Source organism: Labrus bergylta, chromosome 17, assembly GCF_963930695.1.
Source record: "Labrus bergylta chromosome 17, fLabBer1.1, whole genome shotgun sequence".
NCBI classification, from domain to species: Eukaryota; Metazoa; Chordata; class Actinopteri; order Labriformes; family Labridae; genus Labrus; species Labrus bergylta.
This window is the reverse complement of record NC_089211.1, coordinates 12,628,829-12,650,722: the sequence shown is the minus strand read 5'-3', so window position 1 is coordinate 12,650,722 and position 21,894 is coordinate 12,628,829. Positions and strand designations below refer to the sequence as shown.

General features: G+C 40.3%; 2 protein-coding genes across 5 annotated transcripts in view; both read left to right on the top strand.

The window, feature by feature from the left end:
- The first annotated feature begins 236 nt into the window (after positions 1–236).
- cercam (cerebral endothelial cell adhesion molecule) lies at positions 237–13,766 on the top strand. Its single transcript, XM_020638061.3, has 12 exons — positions 237–739; positions 1,935–2,045; positions 3,397–3,514; positions 3,709–3,843; positions 3,920–4,124; positions 4,239–4,358; positions 4,508–4,584; positions 7,348–7,454; positions 8,162–8,294; positions 9,118–9,245; positions 9,795–9,998; positions 11,935–13,766. The coding sequence occupies exons 1-12, from the start codon at positions 537–539 to the stop codon at positions 12,164–12,166; spliced, it is 1,773 nt and encodes a 590-aa protein (XP_020493717.1). The 5' UTR covers positions 237–536; the 3' UTR covers positions 12,167–13,766.
- A 1,331-nt stretch (positions 13,767–15,097) lies between these two features.
- sardh (sarcosine dehydrogenase) overlaps positions 15,098–21,894 on the top strand; it is a 48,537-nt gene continuing 41,740 nt past the window's right edge. For 2 of the 4 annotated variants that reach the window (XR_010668992.1, XM_020638094.3), the window contains exons 1-7: positions 15,098–15,271; positions 16,353–16,542; positions 17,121–17,257; positions 17,973–18,151; positions 18,756–18,935; positions 20,116–20,239; positions 20,755–20,855. Coding sequence is in view for 3 of the 4 variants with exons in the window: in XM_020638094.3 (XP_020493750.2) it covers positions 16,358–16,542; positions 17,121–17,257; positions 17,973–18,151; positions 18,756–18,935; positions 20,116–20,239; positions 20,755–20,855 (906 nt within the window). In the remaining variant the exon portion in view is untranslated. Of the gene's footprint in view, positions 15,276–15,709; positions 15,729–16,352; positions 16,543–17,120; positions 17,258–17,972; positions 18,152–18,755; positions 18,936–20,115; positions 20,240–20,754; positions 20,856–21,894 lie in introns of those variants that run through there. The other 2 variants (XM_020638095.3, XM_029278085.2) reach the window with 2 other exon arrangements.

The window sequence follows — 21,894 nt, the reverse complement described above, 5'->3', positions numbered from 1 at the left end:
TAAAGTATGTTAGCCTGGTGTATACATAATAATGCCAATCTCCTCATTATGTTCCGGTTGACTTCTGATTAGATGTATGAAGGAAATAAAAGTTCTCAGTTAATATTTCTGATTTAGACTTTTACGGCATGAATTATTCTTTTTTTTTGTTTGAGACGTGATCAGCTGGTTTATTTATCCCCCCCCCCCCCTCCCCACAGGATGTTTGGTGCTACACGTCATTGCTTCCCCACTATGTCAACGTTACAGAGATTTACTCAGAACTAGTGTCAGGCCAAATCACGCCTTCATCTAATCTTTGGATTTATCGTTGTCAGACTTTCCTTGTGAGATGGAACGGCAATGCGGAAGTTGTAATTCAACCCCTTTTCGTAACTTGGCCTGGATTTCTTGATGGAAAAAACGAGTAGCTTGTCTTATAACTAGGGGGGGGGTGAAGTTTTTTTTTTTTTTTAGGGAAAGCCCTTTTTTTTCTGGGACTGCTGACGCGTCCTGCGTGCCGAACCTGTGGATTCCAAAGCCTCGCAGCTTCCACCATGTTTCTTCACTTTTTAGCTTTATGGGTCTTTGTTTCACAGGCTGACTGTTACTTCTCGGAGGAAAAGTATCCGGAGGAGTCGAAAATGCAGCCTCCGACCGTGGTTGTCGCGATAATAGCCCGCAACAATGCTCACTCCCTGCCGTACTACCTCGGAGCTCTGGAGAGACTCAACTACCCCAAAGACCGCATCACTGTGTGGTGGGTTTCTTGCATGGACTCTGCATGCTCTGTCAGGCTGTTTGTAGTGACTCCTTTTGTATCCCAGTACAGCAGCCGTTCAAAAGGTCAACGGTATTTAAATGAGTTTGTGAAAGCAGCAACGTCGTACCCCCTCCCCTGTTCTCCCTGCGCCTCTCACTGCGGGCTGCTCAATATTTCATTTCCTACTGTGGATATCGTGACATTTTATGTACTGTGGAGATGCTTCTGACTAATTTGCTTCCTCAGACACGATTTTAATAAAGTCTGCTTTCCACTAACTGTTAAAATACTCAAAACAGAGCTGTCCTCTTAGGGTCTGCATTTGCCTCTGCTGGGTACTTGCATGCAGTTTATGTGCCAATCAAACCAACCCAGGTGTCATTTAAAAATCTCTTCTGCTTTGTTTAACTTGATGAACTTGCATCTTAAAGGAATTATTAACTGTTGCATGGCACAGTAGAGTTTGATAATCAGGTAAGACTGATTCATTGTCTGTAAAGATGAAGAAACATTTGGTGTTATATTTGTGAAGGTAAGGTAACAATGGTTCAGTGTAGGTGGTGTTTTCATAGCTGTGTGTATGCAGGATGTTCAAGAAAGACATTTTCTGTTGCACTTTCTGAAATTTCAAAACAGAATGTCTTGATTCACGTTAAACTAAGTTGTCTTGGAGTGTCACATTTCAATTACTCCATCACATGAATAACCTGATAATAGAAATACATTATCCCATTAATCCAGTGTGAGTGCACTTGTTGATTTACTCTCAGGACCAAAATAGCCTCCCATAGTAAGAGATGTAAAGGGGAGATTTTTTAGAAATAACCTTTTGCCAACCCTGCTTTTCAACAAGTCATATTTGCAGGAGTAGAAGTTCGGGCTCCCTGATGTTAAAGGTCATTTCCGTGTTAAATAACAGTTTCAAAGATTGCTTACAGTTACTCAGTGTTCACAGAAGAGCCAGTGTGACATCCTGATTGAAAGAAACTAGCCCACTAACGTGTAGTGCCTTCCTAATAAAGGGATCCTTAACTAAATTTTAACCATCTACTCGGTGTAAGAAATCTTTCTCAGCTAGAAGTCACAATGAATATCATGTGCATTCATTTCCCCTCAATGAAACGAGCATTTGAAACACAGTGGATTGGTGTTGAGTATTTATTTGACACTCTGCTCTCTCTGTGCTGCTCAGGGCGGCCACGGATCACAACACGGACAACTCCACAGCCATTCTGAAAGAGTGGCTCACTGTCATGCAGAAGTTTTACCATTATGTCGAGTGGAGACCGATGGACAAGCCCACGTGAGTCCAAACATGTTTTAAAAAGGTGTTTTCAGTACTTATCTGGGAAAAGGAAAGGAATCATTTTAAAACCAGGATTAGGGCTCATTAGATCAGTTAATGTACATGCTTTAATGCTGAAAGCTGGAAATGTGTTGTCTGATAAAATGTTCTGTTTGTCACTGTGCTGTTTGTTCTTTGTGTGAAACTTTGTGTGCTGCTGTCATGGCCAGGACTCCCTTTTAAAATAGATTTTTTTAACTCATTGGAAAATTCCTGTTAAAATGGCTGATAAGGGCTGCTGGTGGATGGTGCTCGCTCCCCATGTGTGGGGGCTGTAGTCCTCCGGGCGGGCGGCCCGGGTTCGGGTCCGACCTGTGACTCCTTTCCTGTATGTTGTTCCCCTCTGTCTCTCTCCCTGATTTCCAACTCTGTCCACTTTCCTATCTTTACAATAAAGGCACAAAAAGCCCCAAAAGAAACCTTAAAGAAAATTAAATTCTGGTTAAATACAATTTAAAGGACTGCGGGCATACTTGATCAGGTGCCTTGAATTTGAGGAAAAGACATAAATCTGGGGACTTTCTTTAACTTGATCATGAGGTCCACAAATACATTTGCAAAAAATTGCACTTAAAGCACTTTTTTCTGGCTATTTTTGTCTGATGCAAAACCAAAGTGCATCAATTCAACCTCTAAATCTGTACTTTACTTATTAGCCACAGTGGATCCACTGTGTAGCTTAAGACAGAATCTACAGTATTTGTTAATCTGCGTTATTCGGAATGATGGCTCTGCTTTTCCATATGATTAAATCCCTTCAAGACATTCATCTTTACAAGCTATCAGTTGAGCTAAAATTTGAGCAATGTACTGACATATACAACATTTCTTTAGGTGAACTGACAGAAATTGGGAAAAAGGCTTTTGGGTGTAATGACTTGAAACTCAAGGAGCTGGTGTCCTTGCATGTTTTTAAATCTAAAATGAAAGACTTGGAAGCAGACTTTATATGTTGTTGATGTCGATGTTTTACACCTCCACTGCTTGAACTACTGACTCCCAGATTTGATTCCCAGATGGTTCTCTCTTCATGCACATTTTTTTGTGTTTTGTAAATGGTACTTTGTGTCTATGTCTGTTACTTTATGTTTTTGCTGCTGACTGTCTTGGCCAGGTCTCCCTTGGAAAAGACGTTTCTAAATTCAATGGGAACAACCTGGTTAAATAAAGATAATAAAAAAATAGATTTACCCACACCCAAAGAAAATCTTTGTTTTAGGTCATTCTTTCTTTCATTAATTTATTACTGAAAGCTAGAGTGCAAATTGGAACCAAAACAAACAGTGATTGTTTTTTCTCTCTTTCGCAGGTCGTATGCAGGAGAGTTGGGTCCAAAACACTGGCCCAACAGCAGATACGAGTATGTAATGAAGCTGAAACAGGCAGCTCTCAACTTTGCCAGAAAACGCTGGGCCGATTACATTCTGGCAAGTGTTCAAATAATCTTTGTTGTGACGGCGGTGTAAGATTCATATTGGTCTCTTCTCTTGATTTATCTGATGAAGTGTGTTCCCTTTCCGCTGCTCTTGTTTCCAAGAACAAGTTTTGGCATCGATTGTTCACAGCCTTTTCTTTTTTTTCTTCTCTCCTTTCTTTTGTTTCCTCTGCGACTCTGTTTCAGTACGCTGACACAGACAATATTCTCACCAACCCAGAGACACTCAACCTGCTGATAGCAGAGAACAAGTCTGTCATCGCTCCCATGCTCGACTCTCAGGGAGCGTACTCCAACTACTGGTGTGGTATCACTCCTCAGGTGAGTGTGAACACACTTTTATATCTCTGCATGCTCACTTGCTGTTTATCAAAATCCATCGCTCTCTTTCTCTCAGGGATATTATCGCCGAACAGCAGAGTATTTCCCAACCCGACATCGCCACAGACTGGGCTGCTTCCCCGTCCCCATGGTCCACTCCACCATGCTGCTGGATTTAAGGAAGGAAGGCATGAAGAAGCTGGCCTTCTTCCCTCCTCATGATGACTACTCGTGGCCTTATGATGACATCATTGTGTTCGCCTTCTCCTGCCGGGCTGCAGGTTAGTAACCAATTATTTTTTATTCTGTTTTCTCATGAAAACGCCTTAAAAGATGTCGAGAAAAATAAATATTTTGTTGATTTAGTTCTGAATTGATTCAATTCTGATGCTCAGAGATACAGATGTACCTGTCTAACAAGGAGCGCTATGGCTACCTTAACGTCCCGGCAAAACCTCATCACACCCTGGAGGATGATCGCCTCAACTTTGTCCATGTTCATCTCGATTCATTAAGTAAGAGCATCCCTTTTCACCCCTTTTCACCCTTTCTCGCTATTTTGCAATGTTGATCAATCTAAACACTGACAGGGAACACAAACGATGGAACACAGTTTTTCTTGTGATGTTTACATTTTCAATTTGTCATCTTCCTCCTTTGTTAGTTGATGGTCCTCCAATGCATCCCTCCCGCTTTGTCCACATGTTCCCCAAACAGAGAGACCTCATGGGCTTTGATGAGGTAAGAGCCAATGTTTTTTTTCTGGTATGGATACAGCTTTTTTTAAGGGGCATCATTATTTCATAATATATGGATATAGTGTTTATTGGGGGACTGAATTATTTAAACAGTGGAAAGAGTTTTCCACTTCAAGTAGTAAACTTATGATAGATGCTTTTAATGGTCCCATAATTTTTCTGAGGTAGCTTAAGCTAAAGATAAAGAGACTTGCTGGATGCACACCATCATTCATCAGCAGCAAACAAAGAGCATTTAAGTTTCATTCTCTGAGCATCAACAGTGAGAGGCAGTTGACGCGTGTCACACCCTCTGTTGATTGCAAGCTGAAAATCTGGGGCGGGATTTTCACGAAAATCCAAGCTTAAAAGAGTCTGAATCTGAAACTGCCAGCAGAACAAGCCCTGATCTGAAAACTAGGAAGGTTTTGTCAGCTAGGTGGGTGAATCGAAACTTGCTTTGAGTAGATATTGATAGTGGGTCGTTGTCAGGCTTTGTTTGGGCTGACACTTCAGTGTGGCCACAAGAGCCCGGGCATCCACGACTACTGCTTTGCCTATTTCCTCTGGTCATCTGCTAAACGCAACATGTGCTACAAAGACATCTCTGTCATTCATGGGAACAGGAAAAGACACATCTGTCATAGACAACGCAATCTTAACAACTTGTCTCTGCTTAAGAAAGCCTCTTCTACCCACCCTTTATTTACTTTTGGCCTCTGGAACTGAATAAAACTGAAATCATCCAAGCACTTGCAAAAATGTCAGACATTCAGGCACTTGCCCTTACTGAAACCTGGATCCGCCCAGAAAATACAGTCACACCAGCTGCTCTCTCTGTTGACACAGTGTTCTCACACACACCCCGCTCTGTTGGACGTGGAGGTGGTACAGGTATCCTCATTTCTAATACCTGGAAATTCAATAAACTCTTCCCGCTGAGCAACAACTCCTCATTTGAATATCACACAATCTTGGTTACTGCTCCTATTAAAATGTACATTGCTATCATTTACCGCCCACCAGGGAGTAATCTGAATGATTTTGTTGTGGAACTGGACATGCTACTCTCAGAAATCCCTGATGATGGAACACCACTGATTGTAATGGGAGACATGAATATACGCACTGATAAAGCCCAGGCAACAGACTTCCTTGCTCTCCTATCCTCATTTGACCTCACGCAAGTCCCAACTCCTCCTACCCACAAAGCTGGCAACACTCTTGATTTAATTCCGACTCGGAACTGCTCGACAGCAAACCTGACTGTCACCCCTCTGCATCTATCAGGGAACTCCATCAGGCACACCCACAAATGGTGTCATACCACCAAAACATGCGATCGCTCAAGCCAGCTCAGCTGTCTAACAAGGTAATGGCTGCCATGCCTGTCCATAAGGTCTTTACCGCACTCTCTACAGACGAGGCTACAGACACACTCTGCTCCACACTAGCCTCATCTCTGAGCAAGCTCTGCCCTCTGGTGTCCAAACCCGCTCGCAAAACCCACCCTAGTTCATGGCTCACTGAAGTCATAAGAGAGCAAAGAGCAGGGCTGAGGTCAGCAGAGAGAAAATGGCAAAAATCCAAACAGTCCGCTGACCTCAATGACTATAAGCAAAGACTTGTCTAAAAGCTTGTGCTAGACTCTCGGCCCACCACCTGTCCTCTGGACCCAATACCATCAAGCCTCCTGCAGACCATTTCCTCTCCGCTTAATGCTGCACTTAAGCATATCATCAACTCCTCTCTGTCAACAGGTTTGTTCCCCACCGCATTCAAGCAAGCTCTGGTCACCCCTCTGCTCAAAAAACCCACACTAAACCCAACGCAGGTTGAAAACTACTCCGCTGTTCATTTCCTTACACTGGCTCCCAGTTACTGCTCACATCAAATTTAAAACTCTGCTGCTCACTTAAAAAACAGCGACAAAAACGGCTCCTCCTTACTTTAACTCTCTCCTACCCACTAAGCTCTGCCAATGAAAGGCATCTGATCCAACCTTCACAACAGGGTCCTAAGACGCTGACTAGACTCTTCTCCTCTGTCGCCCCCCGGTGGTGGAATGAACTTCCAAACTCCATTCGATCTGCAGAGTCCCTCTGCACCTTTAAGAAAAAGCTAAAGACCCAGCTCTTTCATGAATACCTACTAACTTAATGATGATGGTCTCGATATTATTGATGATGATGATGATGGTAGTGACGATGGTTTTTGTTTGATAACGATGACTTATAAGATGGTTTCTATACTGATTAGAGCTCTCAAGAGCTGCTGTCAATGTTGTGCTTTGCCTCTGTGCAATGCCTGTCAGCACCTGTGCGTCCAATCGGACTCAAAGCTGATCGTTTGCTCTTACTGACATTGTTCCCTTTTTTCTAGATCCTTGCTTGTGTTGTACTTACTCTCTGATGTACGTCCCTTGGATAAAAGCGTCTGCTAAGTGAATTGTAGAAAGAGACTTAAGCAGAGGCTGATCCAGGACTATAATCAGTGCAGGTGTGTTCTTGTAAATGGAGGTTAATTTCTACCTCCTGATCCATGCCAGGAATGAAGCTTTTCAACAACAAGGCCATCATTAGTGTTGTATGGTTTTAATCAAAATCCTGGTTTATGCCTCTTGAGATCTTCCTTCGTCTTGACATCTGCTTTTAATTCAACTTGAGAAGCTACACAGTATGAAGGGAAATAATACGAGCACATTATAGGTATGATGACATACGGTTAACAGATTTGAAAAAAAACAACATTTTCCTACTCTCCTCAGATATATCTGATTAATCTGCGGCGACGTAAGGACCGCAGAGACCGCATGCTGCACTCTCTGAATGAGCTGGAGGTTGATGTCAAGGTGGTGGACGCTGTGGATGGAAAGTGAGTGCACGCTCTAAAAAAGACCTGACATTGTGACTACACCAAATTGGCTCGATGGAGAGTGTGTGTATTAATCAAGACAAAAATAGACGATATTGACAAAATATAGATTTGAGAATAGTTCACCATAAACAAATAACACTGCTAACAGAAATGTACTATACTGATTATCAGCTTATAGTTACTGTACTGTAGTTACTGTACTAATGTATTCCTAGTTCTTGGTTATTGGATACAATTCTGATTTATAAAGAACATTCTGGTAATGAATATCTTTATTCAGATTTGTTATATGCTTCCTTTGAACCTTCAATTATCTGTAAGACTAAAAAATGTTTTACTAATACCTTCTCCTCCTTAAGAGATGTAAGGATATGTTCAATAATTGAATGGTTCTCAGATCATACTGTGGGTTTATTGTACAGTTCTGATCACATTCTGAGAAAAAGCAGAATGAGGACATCTAAGACTGAATGAATATTGCTTTATTTAACCCTATACAGTACATCTGGACAGCCAGGGACTGTTGTATTTTGGAGGTTGTCCTGGTGGAGTTATTCATTGTAGAGTTGCACATGATGTAGAATCTTCATTTATGTATATTCTGAAAGACAGCACAATATTTACCTGTCATATCTGAGATTCTTTATGAGAAGCAGGGTGCATGTGACAGTGTAAAATTTGCTCTTCTTTGTGTGTTCATGCAGTGCACTGAACAGCAGTGACATAAAGATCTTGGGTGTGGACCTGCTGCCAGGCTACTACGACCCCTTCTCTGGACGCACGCTGACCAAAGGAGAGGTGGGCTGCTTCCTCAGCCACTACTTTATCTGGAAGGAGGTGAGAACATCCATCTTTAGAGGTGTGACAGAATAATTAAAGCTGAGGTTTGATTCTAATCTAATCCATACTTGTTAAATTGTGAAATTGAATGCATATATCCTGCAAAATCTGTTGTTTGTATATACACTAGCTTTGTCTCTGAAAATTGAAAAAAAAACAACACAGTCAAAGCAAGTTAGCGACATACAGTATATGAACCCCTCTCCGACTTCTGTCTCTGCCGGCTATTCTTCTTTATTTATGTCCATGCCTTACACTTTACTGTAGCTATCATGATAGCGATTAAAGTTGCTTACCTTATAGGCTAAGATAATCTCTTTCCCATTGGCAAGAGGTGTGTATTTGTCTAGCCTTTGAGTTACAAATATCAACCAACTTTTCCAGAATCTCATATAATTTAAAAAGTAACATCCTGTTTGTTTGGTCGCTACAAAAATGTAAGTGTAAAAATGACCACCCAGCCAGGCTAGCTTCTTCTTTTTCTTTCAATTCCTGTGCTAAGTATAGCTAAATGAAGCTAAGTTAACACCTGAATGGGCAGTTGAATTTATTAATCTAATATTAAACTCTCAAAATGCATGAGACCTTGGGGATAATTTATCTATAAAAAAACAAAAGTTTCCACATATTTATAAGTAATGAAAGAAAGAATGTCATCTGCAATGTGGCAAAAAAAATCTCTTCTCAACTTCTTTGAACTTTTCACTTAGGTTCACAAAAGGGATGATAATTGAAATTCACATGAACAAAAAATCTGAGATATTTGTCCTCAGTATTCCTGAATCATCTCTAAAAAAAGATTTTTTTCCTTTCTCCTCAGATGGTGGATTTGCAGATGGATAAGGCGCTGGTCTTTGAAGACGACGTTCGTTTCCAGGCCAACTTCAAACGACGAGTCCTCAGATTGATGGAGGAGGTGGAGCAGGCTGAGCTGGACTGGGACATTATGTAAGATTGATATGTCTTATGAAGGCAGTTCTTGTTATAAAAGGGTTAAACAGGGAAAGATAAGGTAAGGTTAAGTCCGGATGTTATATATGTAGTGTATATGTGAGGAACAGGATCAGAAGTTCATGAGCAGGAATGTACATAACTCTTTTGTTTATTTTCTGTTGCTATGGTTTCTAAAAGACAAAGAAAACTAATGTTTGTAACAGAACAATAGCTTATTTCTCTGAAAGATAAATAAATAAATACATAGAGCTTGGACACAAGATGAAAGCATTCAAAAGTGGTTGTCAGCAGGAAGATTGGAAATGTACCAGCATCTTTGTTTTCCACTTTGTGGTTGCCGTAGCTCTTTTAAAAGACACATGTTCAACAAATGCTGCAAATAAATGATCCTGCAAAAAAAGAATTTTCCAACACATCTGGCCACAAAAGAACAGCAACAATGCACCAGTTTTCAGTACTCAGAGGTTTCAGGTATTTGCCACTTCATTGTACCTCCTAATCCTCTTTTTCCCCCTGGCTTATTATGGCTTTATATTGCTGCAGATACTTGGGCAGGAAGCAGGTGAATCCTGGAAAAGAGGAGGCAGTGGAGAACGTTCGAAACCTGGTGATGGCTGACTACTCGTATTGGACTCTGTCCTACGCCATCTCCCTGCAGGGAGCCCAAAAACTGCTCAATGCTGAGCCTCTGTCCAAGATGCTGCCTGTTGATGAATTCCTCCCCATCATGTATGACAAGCATCCAAAGTAAGTTTGACTACAGCTCATTGCTTTATTTGTGCAGCATTCTATTCTCATACATTGTTTCTTTTCAATCATTTATATGTCTCTGAATTCTCAGAACTCTACATCCTCTGCTGTGAGACCTTTTGAAGCTAAAAATGACGACCTCATAATTCGCTTAAAGCATTCCTCCCTATAGTTGCACAAACTTGTATACATGCTATGCCGGTTTATTTAGCTTGCTTTTGTGGATAAGTAGATTAAAGAGCTGACGGAAAGTCTGAGGTTTACTTCTTTTTTTTTTTATAGTTTCTATGAAAAGAAGGTCAGTTTGGTGATAATATCTATGCCTGGCTGTAAAATATGTTAAGATTGTGAGTTCAAAAAGAACACCACATTCCAAAATAGCTCCTAAATCTTTCTGAAGATAGTCCTTTTCTGTTTAACAGATTTTGTGGCATTGTCTGTTCTGGGAGTGATTCTCTGGATTATGGGCAGCTGTTTTAGTATAAAGTGTGTTTGCCAGACAGACCTGAACAGCTTTAAGTGGATGCAGATGAGCTTGTGACTATCTGTTGCTGAACTTTTACAAATTTAAAATATCACAATGATGGTTCACTGCCAACAGAAATTTAATTACTATTGGAGGGATGGCATGAAACGTGTTAGGATGTTCCTTTTAGGATCCAAAAAAAGCTAACCATAGCATTTTAACAGAAAACAGAAAAGAGAGAACAATAAACTTACTATGCCTGCTTCAAATTGTAAGCATTGTAAATATGACATGCTAGCATGAATCTGTTAGTTTTTTAGCCTGAAAGAGCTGCAAGTATTGCGTAAGACTGCTGTGTACCATCTGTATTTTATTTGAATGTGGCATGCCTGTGTTAGCAATTCTTAGCCTTACAGAGCTGCTTTAGACCTTTTTGTTTACTTTCTTTTGTCATATTGGCACTGTGGCATGTTAGCCCGTGCTAGTTTTTTCTCAGCCTAACAGGCGCTGGTATGGCTATTGTTAACTTATTGCCCTTGCCATTGTAGCATGTATTCATGCTTGTCTTAGTAATATGCTAACCGGTATTGTCTCTAGGCTAATTTACCTCCTTTTACTATCATTGTTGTTATGGTATGTAATAATAAGCACATCTATTTTAGCGTTTTATCAGCCTCACAGAGCAGCAAGCATGGTTGTGGTTTTTTTTACTTTCTAGCATTGTCATTGTGATGTTTTAGCATTCCTGTGTGCGCATTACCCTTTGACAGAGACACTTTTCTCTCTTTTGTGCTAAACTTTTCCAAGGTTTCTCAAAACAGCAACTACATTTATGTCTTCTTTGTGGTCTGAAAAGTTGAACTGCTTTTCTTTGTCTACCCACATGAATTCCTTTTTTTTTTTTTTATCACAAAGGCCTCCCCCCATTGCTCATGTGTAAGGCTGTATCTAAGTCGGGACTGATTTCTTACCCTTAACCTTTCAAATGAGCCCTTGCCGAAAAAGATTTCCTCAGAGCCCCGCAGTTCTGATCAGAGTAACTGGGACCCGTATGACTGTGATGAAATGCACCTTGGCTTTGTGAGGCCTGCAAACCAGAAGGCTTGGCAGTGTGTGACCCATCATGTGTGGAAAACTGGCTTATAGCCAACCCACTTTCTCTTTTCTCTCCCTCTTTCTCTCTCATCTCTGTTAGCCTAATTCCATATGCTTGACTAGTTTGCTAAGAATCCCAACAGTTTACCACGTTGGTCCTGCTGTTGCCCTTCATGCTGAGAGTTCCTGAGCTGAGTTTGAAACTCTGTCTGCATCTCTTGTTAAATTGGCATATATTAAAAGTACATCAGGAATTATTAATCAAATGATTGGAAAATATAATCTCTTATTCTGATTTAATTCTGTTTTTTTATGGTGCCATTTTAAACATTATAAGTATTAAACCAATAAAATTTGTTTCTCTCTCTGCAGCGAGAACTACATGTCCCATTTCCCCAACAGAAACTTACAAGCCTTCAGTACACGCCCCCTTCTAGTTCAGCCTTGTCACTTCGCCGGTGACCCAGAGTGGGTCAGCGACACAGAGACGTCGACTCTGTGGGACGACGACTCAGTACGCACGGATTGGAGGGGTTCCCACAAGACCCTGAAAGGGGCCGCTCCACCCGAGATGCTTTCAGCTGCCTACAAGGACGAACTGTAGTACGAACAGACGGTGCTGGACGTGTGTCAAAGGTCAGGAGTTCACACAGCGAGACCCTGAGAAGAGCGTTCAGTGTTTTCAGACTTTATTTCAATCCACTCTGTGTCACATCACTGACATGCTCAGTATCATGCAAACTGGACTTTGTTTTTTCAAAGCATGTAAGCAGGTGTTTGATACAAAATGATTTAGTGTATTTTTAGTGGGAAATAAACAAGGGATGGTGAAATTGAGAGTGTGTTTAAAGATTTGTAAAACAATGTGTTTTAATACTTGTACAGATATCTTAACAAAACTCATTTTTCTCTTTCATTTCTCTTTTCCAGTGTTGCTTTATCCATCAGTCTATCCATTTTTTCTCTCCCATTTTTGCATGTCTTACCTCCTTCTTGTCTTCAACAGATAGAGTTATGTATTACAGAATAGCTCGACTGACCTAAATCAACATCTTTCATGACTTTTTGAACAGATTAAAAGCTGAGGTACCTCATAGTTTTAAGGAATGTATGTGACTGTTCAAGTGCTTTATTCAGGAAATATGTTAGTTTAACACATTGAATGTTTGTATCTAAATAATTAAAGTATTTCAAAATGTTTTTTTTCTCCTTGAAAATAATATTCATGTATAGATTCACTGAAAACATTGATCTCATGTGACATACTTCTGCTCTATGGCTGTGTTTTAATATTTCACATTTAGTCTCAGACATTAGACGTGAAGATCTGATTAGGTTTGATTTTTTTAATTTAGTAATTCTACTTCCACCAGGTTACTATTATACTCTGTCTCTTAAGTATCATGATGTTTTCAGATGTGTTTACATAGATTTTAGATTCAAGGATATTATCTCTTGCACTTGAGCGATCACAAAAAAGACATACAGTATGATCTGTCATTGCTCCATGAACTAGTGACTGTTGGCTCTAATATTGGCATAAATGGCTTCTCAAGATGTTAACTCCAATTATCAAAGCGGAGGTTGATGCACCTTGTGGTTATCAACTGACCTTTTTTGCAAAGTGCAATTTTTCAGAAATATCTATCTACTTCTCAGTGCTTAATTTTATTTTGCCAAATTATTACTGCACTCATCAAGCAAAGGTCTTCAAGAGCTTTTTTAAAACACAACCTTTTTATAGCTTTTTTGTAGCATCACTGGGATCCTAAAACCTGAGACTGTGTTGACAGTGTGTCCGTGCAGGGTTGCAATGCAAGTTACTGATGTAATAATGATAACCCTCATGGATTTTCTTTAGGATGATTATGTTACAAACAATTTACATTTGTCTCTCTGGTCTTACTTCATTTATTCACTTCCTATTTTAAGTGCTGACTTCTCTTTTTATGTCTTTATTTATTTGTAAAGTCTATCTTGATTTTGTTAACAGATAAGTCAGATCGTTATATGGTGCAAACAATCAAAGTGCAATGGCTTTTCTGCCAAAATGGGTTTTCTCTCTCTCTCTCTCTCTCTCTCTCTCTCTCTCTCTCTCTTTCTCTCTCTCTCTCACACTCAATGAGATGATGTTATAAATGTGGGTGTCTGGACAATTGTTAAGCAAACTTTTCAAGCATCAATAAATGGTTTTTTTCCCCAAATTTTCTCACTAACTTAATGTCCTAACGTTAGTTAAAGTCTAGTTTGTATGGAGAAAGTACTACAAGTTGTAATAGCACACATCCACCACTAGAGGGTGTGATATCTTTCCTTTTTGCAATAAACAGGCAGACCAGGCATGGAACTTTTTCCTGCCAAGATAAACATTTTTTGGCTTGAATTCTTTGAAGTCTGTTACAAGATTACTTTGCATGGTTGGTTGTTTTATTTTTAAACTGTATTTCACTTTAAAGTATCATAAAACAATGTCTCTATTTTATTCAATTGCATTTTAAAAATATTTTCAATTTACATTAAATTCTTATTATACACCAAAGGTGTCTGCAGATGTTTTAAAGTCGATCCTGTCTTCTTGCCTTAATTGCTGCTGGAAGAACCTGTAGTTGAAATTAAAAGAATGCACCAAAGGTCTTCACAAATTACAAGTATGAGGCTTTTTCACTGCAGGAGCATTGCACACACACGCACGCACGCACACACACACACACACGCACACATGCACACACTTACTCACAGTGTGTGTGTGTGTGTGTGTGTGTGTGTGTGTGTATGTACATGCCATATTCGGAATGAAAAGCAAAGGCAAAAAAGTTCAGAGGTCAGTTTAGACCTTTCCTCAGTTACTGATCTAAAACCGGATATGCACACAAGCACACAAAGCATAAGGGACTAACTGATCCAGTTCTGCATGAGGCTGTATGAACTGGAGAAAACCTCCTATCACCGGAGGGAACCTGCATTCAGCTCCTGATTGGCTACTGGCTTGGAGGTGTGGATTCATGGGTCAACTTCTCAAGCAGAGAAACTGCCAATGGGCTTCAAGCCACAAGGTTTCATAATGCAGGGTTACATCAGGCAGTTGTATTTGGATTTAATGTGCCTCTCACAACAGGGCCACTATATGTAAGCTATCCTATGCTTCACACACATAAACTCAATACAGACAGACATGACATCATGTTCATCTGATGTTCTACTTCTGCATGGGCTGCTTTCTGGACCTTGAGGACTCACAACAGCTGCTACCCCGACTTCCCCCCAACACTGCCACAAATCTCACACTACACACACACTTTCATCTTCACTGTAAAACAACAAATCATCCGCTTTCTATCCTATCAAGGTGCTTATTCGTTCACTGTCATTACAAAATGTCATTTTATATGACACCGTGAAAAAATCAACAAATACTAAAGCATATAACAATACTTGTTTATAATTCCTGTAAAGACTAAACAGCCACTGGTGTGTAAATTCCAGGAGGGGAGGGGAGGGGAGGGGAGGGGCCAAGACAGGAACTACAACTGGCAGTTTGGTGACAGCTTGTGAACCTCTGCACCTGGGCCACACTTTAAAACTTGATTTCTCTGTGTCAAACACCAATTTTCCGGCTATTTCTGCGCCTAAAAATAAGATATTTTTTTTGCAAAAAAAGATATCTTGCATCGATCGCATTGACCCGGGCAAGACTTGTGACACGCGAAGTGTAAGTAAGTGTGCATGTGGAAAAGCCTCTCAGGCAACCTGAAGTTCCTCTCTGTGAATTCACAGGTCGTAACGTTGTTTTTGGAAATCACATGCCGGCTGAATGCCACGTTTACTACAGCGTCGAGCTACAAGCTGTTCTGTTAATTTTGGCGGTCACGCTTAAATGCACGGTGCTCTGTTATTAATGTGCACGTTTATACGTCATTTTCACTGAAGGGACACTCGGTGTTGTTGATGCCATTTTAAGCCTTCTGCATGCACACTTTGTTTTTACTCCTCGCCACAAGACCTGGTTGAAAAGTTGCATAAGCTTGAGCTGCAGCAGCACGGCCACATCACGAATGAGCGCTTGGGTGTTGTAGACGGATAAAGTCCACACTGTCTCCCAGCAGGACATGCACAAGTCACTCTAAACCTGTTTACCTTCATTTACAGGTTCAATCACTTGCAGACAGGTTTGTTATTGTTAGTATATTTAACAGATTAAGCCCAATGCTTCTGTCTTCTTGTCATTCAGTAAATCCACACATCACTTGGGTTATTCATGTAATTTAGGCTTGGTTAGTTATTAACTGTTCTTTGGCCTGCTTGTAGCCCTCTACTATCATCGACCACAGGGCTGAGAAATCATTACAACCTTCACAGTCACAACTATCAGCTTGAGTTGCACTTGTGAACGAAGGTTGTGGTCAGATTATACTCCTGGGACTTGCAGCCAAGTGAACATTTTCCCTTTTGATTGTTAGAAATGTAGGTCACTTATCAAAGCAGGTGCAAACATTGTTATCTCAAACCACTTGTTGTTACCTTTCAACTATGTTGCAAGAATAATAATACACGATTCCAGTTGTTACTGATGCACAAATGTTGTATTTGATGCTTAAATTTGATTGTTTTGTTTTTCAGTCACAGAATATACAGTGTTTATTCAGTTGTGCTTTTGTCTGACAGTTGCGTAAAATGTTGTCCTAAATTGCGCTGAAATGACTTTGCAGTAAAACCATGAATGTTCTAAGGACACTTAATGCATCTGCAGCAACGCCTCATGCCCTTACTGTGTGTCGTCTGTCTGTCCACAGGGGCCATGGCCTTCCTCGGGAGCACATTGCGGCGGATGGTGACGGCAGTGCGGCCTCCACGCTCTCCCTTGTGCCGGACACCTGCTCGCTCCTGCAGCTCTGAGCCCACCAAAGAAAAAAGTGTCCCTTATGAGAAGACACTCAAACAGAACAATAGAGCCTCCTCTGGACCCACTAAACCTTTACCTAGGTTAGCTACCAGCATGGTTACATGTTTGGGACTGTGCTTAATCCTGTTGGTGTCAAACTGACCGTTTATCTTGGTAGTTCTTGCAGCTTAGACCTATTTAGTGTCATGGATCAGTATTGGAATATCACTCATGATGACATACGTTTGTATATATAAAATAAAGCTATCTTAACTGCGAAAATGGATACAAACAATTGTGAATGATAACAAGACTCAAACATGTTTCGATAACATTTCAGATGGAGAAAAAAAACCCATTAAAGCAATAGTCAACAATGGAAATGTGTTTATTTGTTTTTTTGCTAAGATTTGGATGCTAAGCTAGGTGTGAGAGCCAGTCAGATGAGTTAGCAATGGGAAGAGAGGCTTCAGCACAATGTATTCCACCCATAACAGCTGTCCTTTTTCTTCTTTCTTTTGTGATGGTTAAACAAATACAAGTGCTGAGGTTTAAAGACTCTTCTATTAGCCTGGATAGCCTTCCTGCTAACCTAACAAAACCAGCTGTTGTGGGCGTCACAAGATTAAGATTAAGATTATGCTGCAGCTCGTTTGTGTTTTTCTGCTACCACCCTCAGATCAGCAGATGCGGTGGTGATCGGAGGAGGCAGTCTGGGCTGTCAGACCATCTACCACTTGGCTAAAATGGGGATGACCAATGTAGTTCTGCTGGAGAGAGACAGACTTACTGCCGGTACCACCTGGCACACTGCAGGTAAGATTATAGACAAGTGGAAGGGCTGTGTGTTTACCATATGTGAAGTGAGGAGCATGGAGATACAAGTGTTTTATTCTGCATTATTAGCATGTTTCTAATCTACTTTCAGAAGTGATATGATTACAGTGTAGAAGGCAAATGATGACTCTGTACTTATCTAGCTACAGTATCTTTTTTCAAACATGTAATTAAAGTGTTAGTAAGCATTATTTTTACAACTTGCTCGAATGTGTGTGTTGAATTTGTAGGAGCCAATTTAGTGCGTGTGTGTATTTATGTATTGTATTTCATTGGCTTTTGTGAATATGTTTATTTATGTACTGAATTTGGACACTAAGTGGTGATAATTGATCATTTGGGTTAATTGGTCAGGTGGTTGGTTGGGTGTTTATATGTCACAGGCGAACAGGAAACGAGGACATAGGTGGTGGGAACATACAGTTCTTACCGTAACACAACATAACGCAAGTAGGCTGTTTAACATAACAAAAGAACGACAACCAACAGTATAATCTGTAACAACTCATCATATCATCGTCACGGTTTGTCTCTACTTCATATGTGACAATAAACTGGAACATCAGAAAGTGCTTTAATGTTGGACATTTGTTTATTTTCCATACACCTATGCAAGTGACTAAAGGCAAGATAAGACATTTGGACGTTAGATAGTCACTACAGAATTGTTAACATGAGTGTGTTTGTCGCTTAGGCCTGCTGTGGCAGCTGCGGCCCAGTGATGTCGAGGTCGAGCTCTTGGCTCACACGAGAAATGTGATCAGCAAAGACCTGGAGGAGGAGACGGGTCTCCACACAGGCTGGATCCAAAATGGAGGACTCTTCATCGCCTCCAACAAGCAGAGGCTGGACGAGTACAAGCGCCTCATGTCGGTAGGGACGAAAAAGATGGTCACATATAGAAGTCTCTTCTTATGTTTTGCATGTCTTTTTTTTTTCTTTCATTCTTGGCAAATAAAAAGTCATAAACATATATGTGCTTATTGAAAACAGAGGTTTGATAGCTGTAGGTTTAAGCGGTGGCCTGTAGAGAAGTTTGTGTGTGGACAAACTTTCAACAGAAGATTTTCAACAGGAGTTATGAGATATTTGGTTTGTGATCGGATATGGTTTGCTCCACATGTAGCTACACAGGACCAGGTAAAAGACTTTACCTCCATTATGTGTCCTAGAGGTTTCGATGTTCACCTTACCAATGCATGGTGTAAAACGTATCCAACCAGGAGCAGTCAACATGATCAACTTTAACAAATACAAACTAAACTTTTGATACAGGTATGCTACTGGTGGCTCTAACGCAACTCCTCTAGAGCTGCTTTATTGTAAAAAAAAAAAAAAAAAAAAAACGTCAGGTCAACGCTTTTCCTGTGAAGCACATGCTGAAATTGAGCTCAAAGATTTATCATTAGATGTAGCAAAAAAAGGCTACATGTTGAAATGACAACAATCTCAGGTCAAATCTCCCCTTCTCTTTTAGCTGGGTAAAGTTTATGGTATCGAGTCTCATGTCCTGTCACCTGCTGAGACCAAGGACCTGTATCCTCTGATGAACGTCGATGATCTGTATGGAACCCTGTATGTACCTAAAGATGGCACCATGGACCCAGCCGGCACATGCACCACCTTGACCAGAGCTGCATCCGCCCGGGGAGCCACGGTAATGTGCAAGGCTAATTTCATCATGGATGAACATTACATAATACAGTGGATGTGCTTGTTATTGTAGTCTAGTCAAGCTAACAAAACATTTTTTTTTCGGTTGTTAATGTATTGTCTCAATATGTGAATTTGAAGATCAGCAGAATGGTAAAGTTTGGTGAAAGCTACGATTAGAAGCTCATACATCATCAACATCATGTAAAGTGCATGGATATGGTAAACTGATTTAAAACCTGTTAATAGCTGTAGGAGAAATGTGTTAAAATTGAAAATGCTTTTCAGTTTGAATGACTTTGGTCATGCAAACAAAAAAAAAAAATCCATCATTGAGCTAAAGTGCACATTTTAAAGTATTCTAGTTCTGCTTCTTCACTTGCCACTCAGGCTAGTTAGTCATTTAGTGAGCTGTGTAAAAGTAGCACTCTTCTGTTTACATGTAAAGCCAGTGTAGATAGCTAAGTCCTGACCTTGTGTAAAGCTAAACATGAATTTCTGTTTTAAACATATGGCTTCTTTAACAGCTTTGAGTGAATGTGACACTAAATAGTTCACATTTTAAACTCATCTTTAGCTCAAATGATCTTAAAACTGCTCCATATATTCTTCAATACTTTCAATGCATATTTTAAATAATTAAGTAACATTTGTTTAAGGATATTTCACATAGAGGCTGTTTCTTTAAAGAACATTTTTTTCTATCTTCAACTTTTGGTCTTTTGAAGGTTGCTGTTTTTTGGGTTATATCACCATGGTAACTGAGTCTGCACAGCTGCTATAAAGCATGATAAGCTTTGGCTGCTGTCACAGATGGATATGTGGAGAACTAACATGCACTTTGTTTTGATGTATTGATCTCATTGTTCAGGTTTTCATATTGGTTTAGAATTTCGCAGCATTTGCAGAATAATGAAAATATGAATAGGATTGGCCATTAGTTATTTAAACCGTCCAAAATTGGAGTGATCTATAGACTGACCCAAAACTGCTTTCACTGCAGTGTTAAAAAAATGTCAGGCCACAGTTGTGAAAAGAAATATAACTACCTAAATGAGCTGATACTGAAAGGGCTTCCATGTTCATTACATGTTGGGAATCTTACCAGGATGGAGCACAACATGTATATATCATCTGTATGGCATTTGTTCATTTTCCCCCCCACTCTGCTCTTCAAATCAAAGGTGATCGAGAACTGCCCCGTGACTGGCATCCAAGTACGCGCAGATGACCTGGGAATAAAGAGAGTGAAGGCAGTGGAGACCGCCCATGGGACCATTGAGACGCCCTGTGTGGTGAACTGTGCAGGTGAGACTCAGACACCATCAACTAAGTGATCATAGATAATCATATAAAGCTTTATAAATAAATCTAATTTCAATAGGAACAGGTAGTCGGTGCAGTCTGTAAGCAGTGGGGTCATGGGCTCCTTTTATTTTTAGTCAAATTCTGTTCACTTCTGCAACAAGTAGTTGTTCGTTTTCTTCAATAAGTTTGGGTTTAGCAGGTGAAGAGAAGGTTAAGAATATCTATATGGCTAGTAATAAAACAAAATTAGCATCATTCTGTGATTATAGAAAAGCTCTGACATAAACATCTAGAACATCTTTAATCTTCATTCTAACATCATAAAATGAGGATTAAAATTCTCACACCAATCCCAAATCTGTAACTCCTGTTTTATTCTGGTTTTTTTTTTTTTTTAATGTTGAACATTGACTTTTTCTGGCTTTTCTGCCCAAAAAATTGCATCATCATCCAGTATTAAAGTCACGATTTTGTGGTTTTTATGCTCTCTGTGTGTGTGTGTGTGTTCCATGCAGGTGTGTGGGCCACCAAGCTGGGTGATATGGCCGGAGTCAAGGTGCCGCTTATCGCCATGCATCATGCTTATGTGGTGACAGAGAGAATTGAAGGTATACAGGTAAGAACTCCATGTGTCATATTTAAATGTACTATTTATATGTACAAAATGAACCACTGACAGAGTGATCTTTAGCCCCTGATAGCGTGCTGGCATGTCCCATTGCTTTGTAGCGTCTTATACTGGAAACAAACATTGTCAGCTAAAAAAACAAACTGTTTTAAGACACCAGAACAGGAAGTAGACTCCTTCGTTACATCTCTAAACCAAGCGAATGAGGACACTCAATTTGATCTCTGTAATTCTGATCTTTTTCTAATTCAGATGTTATTCAAATTGTTATTTCCCTTCCTGAGGACTGCCAAGCTGCCCTTGAGCAAGGCACTGAACCTCAAACTACTCGGGGAAGATAGTCCCTGTGCAGCTCCCCTCACTCTGACATCTCTCCATTGATGCATGTCTTGTCACCTGTTTGTGCTCTCAGGCCTGTGTGTGTGTGTGTGTGTGTGTGTGTGAGAGGCATTTCTCACATTTTGTTTCCCGTAAAGCAGCAGAATGTTTCCAACAACCACTTCTAACCTCTGAAAAAAAAGAAGCTCAGAGGAGGAATGAGTAACTTTCATACTAGATGATGAAATGATAGTACCTAGAAGGTCACAAATCCATAGGTAGGCGTGAAGCTTTACAGTTCACCAAACATGATATGTCAGATCAGAATAGGATTCAGGCATCCTTTTAGAAAAGTGCCAAACCTTTTTAATGTTCTTTCTTTTGTCTGCATGGAGTCTGTCTGACCAACAGGGGGCACTGTGAGATTATAGATGATCACTTCAAATGATCTAGACTGACGTTAGAGAGTGTTGGGATGAGGCTCTGTGCAGATTGGGTTGTTTGTGTTCTTCTAAATTGCTGAAAATGTCTATTTTTGTGGGGTGCTTTGAGGTCCCTCTGTATGCAGATTCCACACGTCTGTCAGGGCTTGTGAACATGATCCACTGTAGCTCTGTGATTTTGCATCTTGTGTGCATTGGGTTTAGTTAGTGTACACATGCATATTTGTACTCTGGTGCTAGGCTGGTGGTTTTTAGGCGGGCTGTCA

Coding starts and splice junctions, on each gene's coding strand:
- cercam (XM_020638061.3), top strand. CDS start 537: ATGTTTCTTCACTTTTTAGCTTTATGGGTCTTTGTTTCACAGGCTGAC. Junction 3,844..3,919: donor GGTGTGGTATCACTCCTCAG/GTGAGTGTGAAC, acceptor TCTTTCTCTCAG/GGATATTATCGCCGAACAGC. Junction 7,455..8,161: donor GTGGACGCTGTGGATGGAAA/GTGAGTGCACGC, acceptor GTGTTCATGCAG/TGCACTGAACAGCAGTGACA.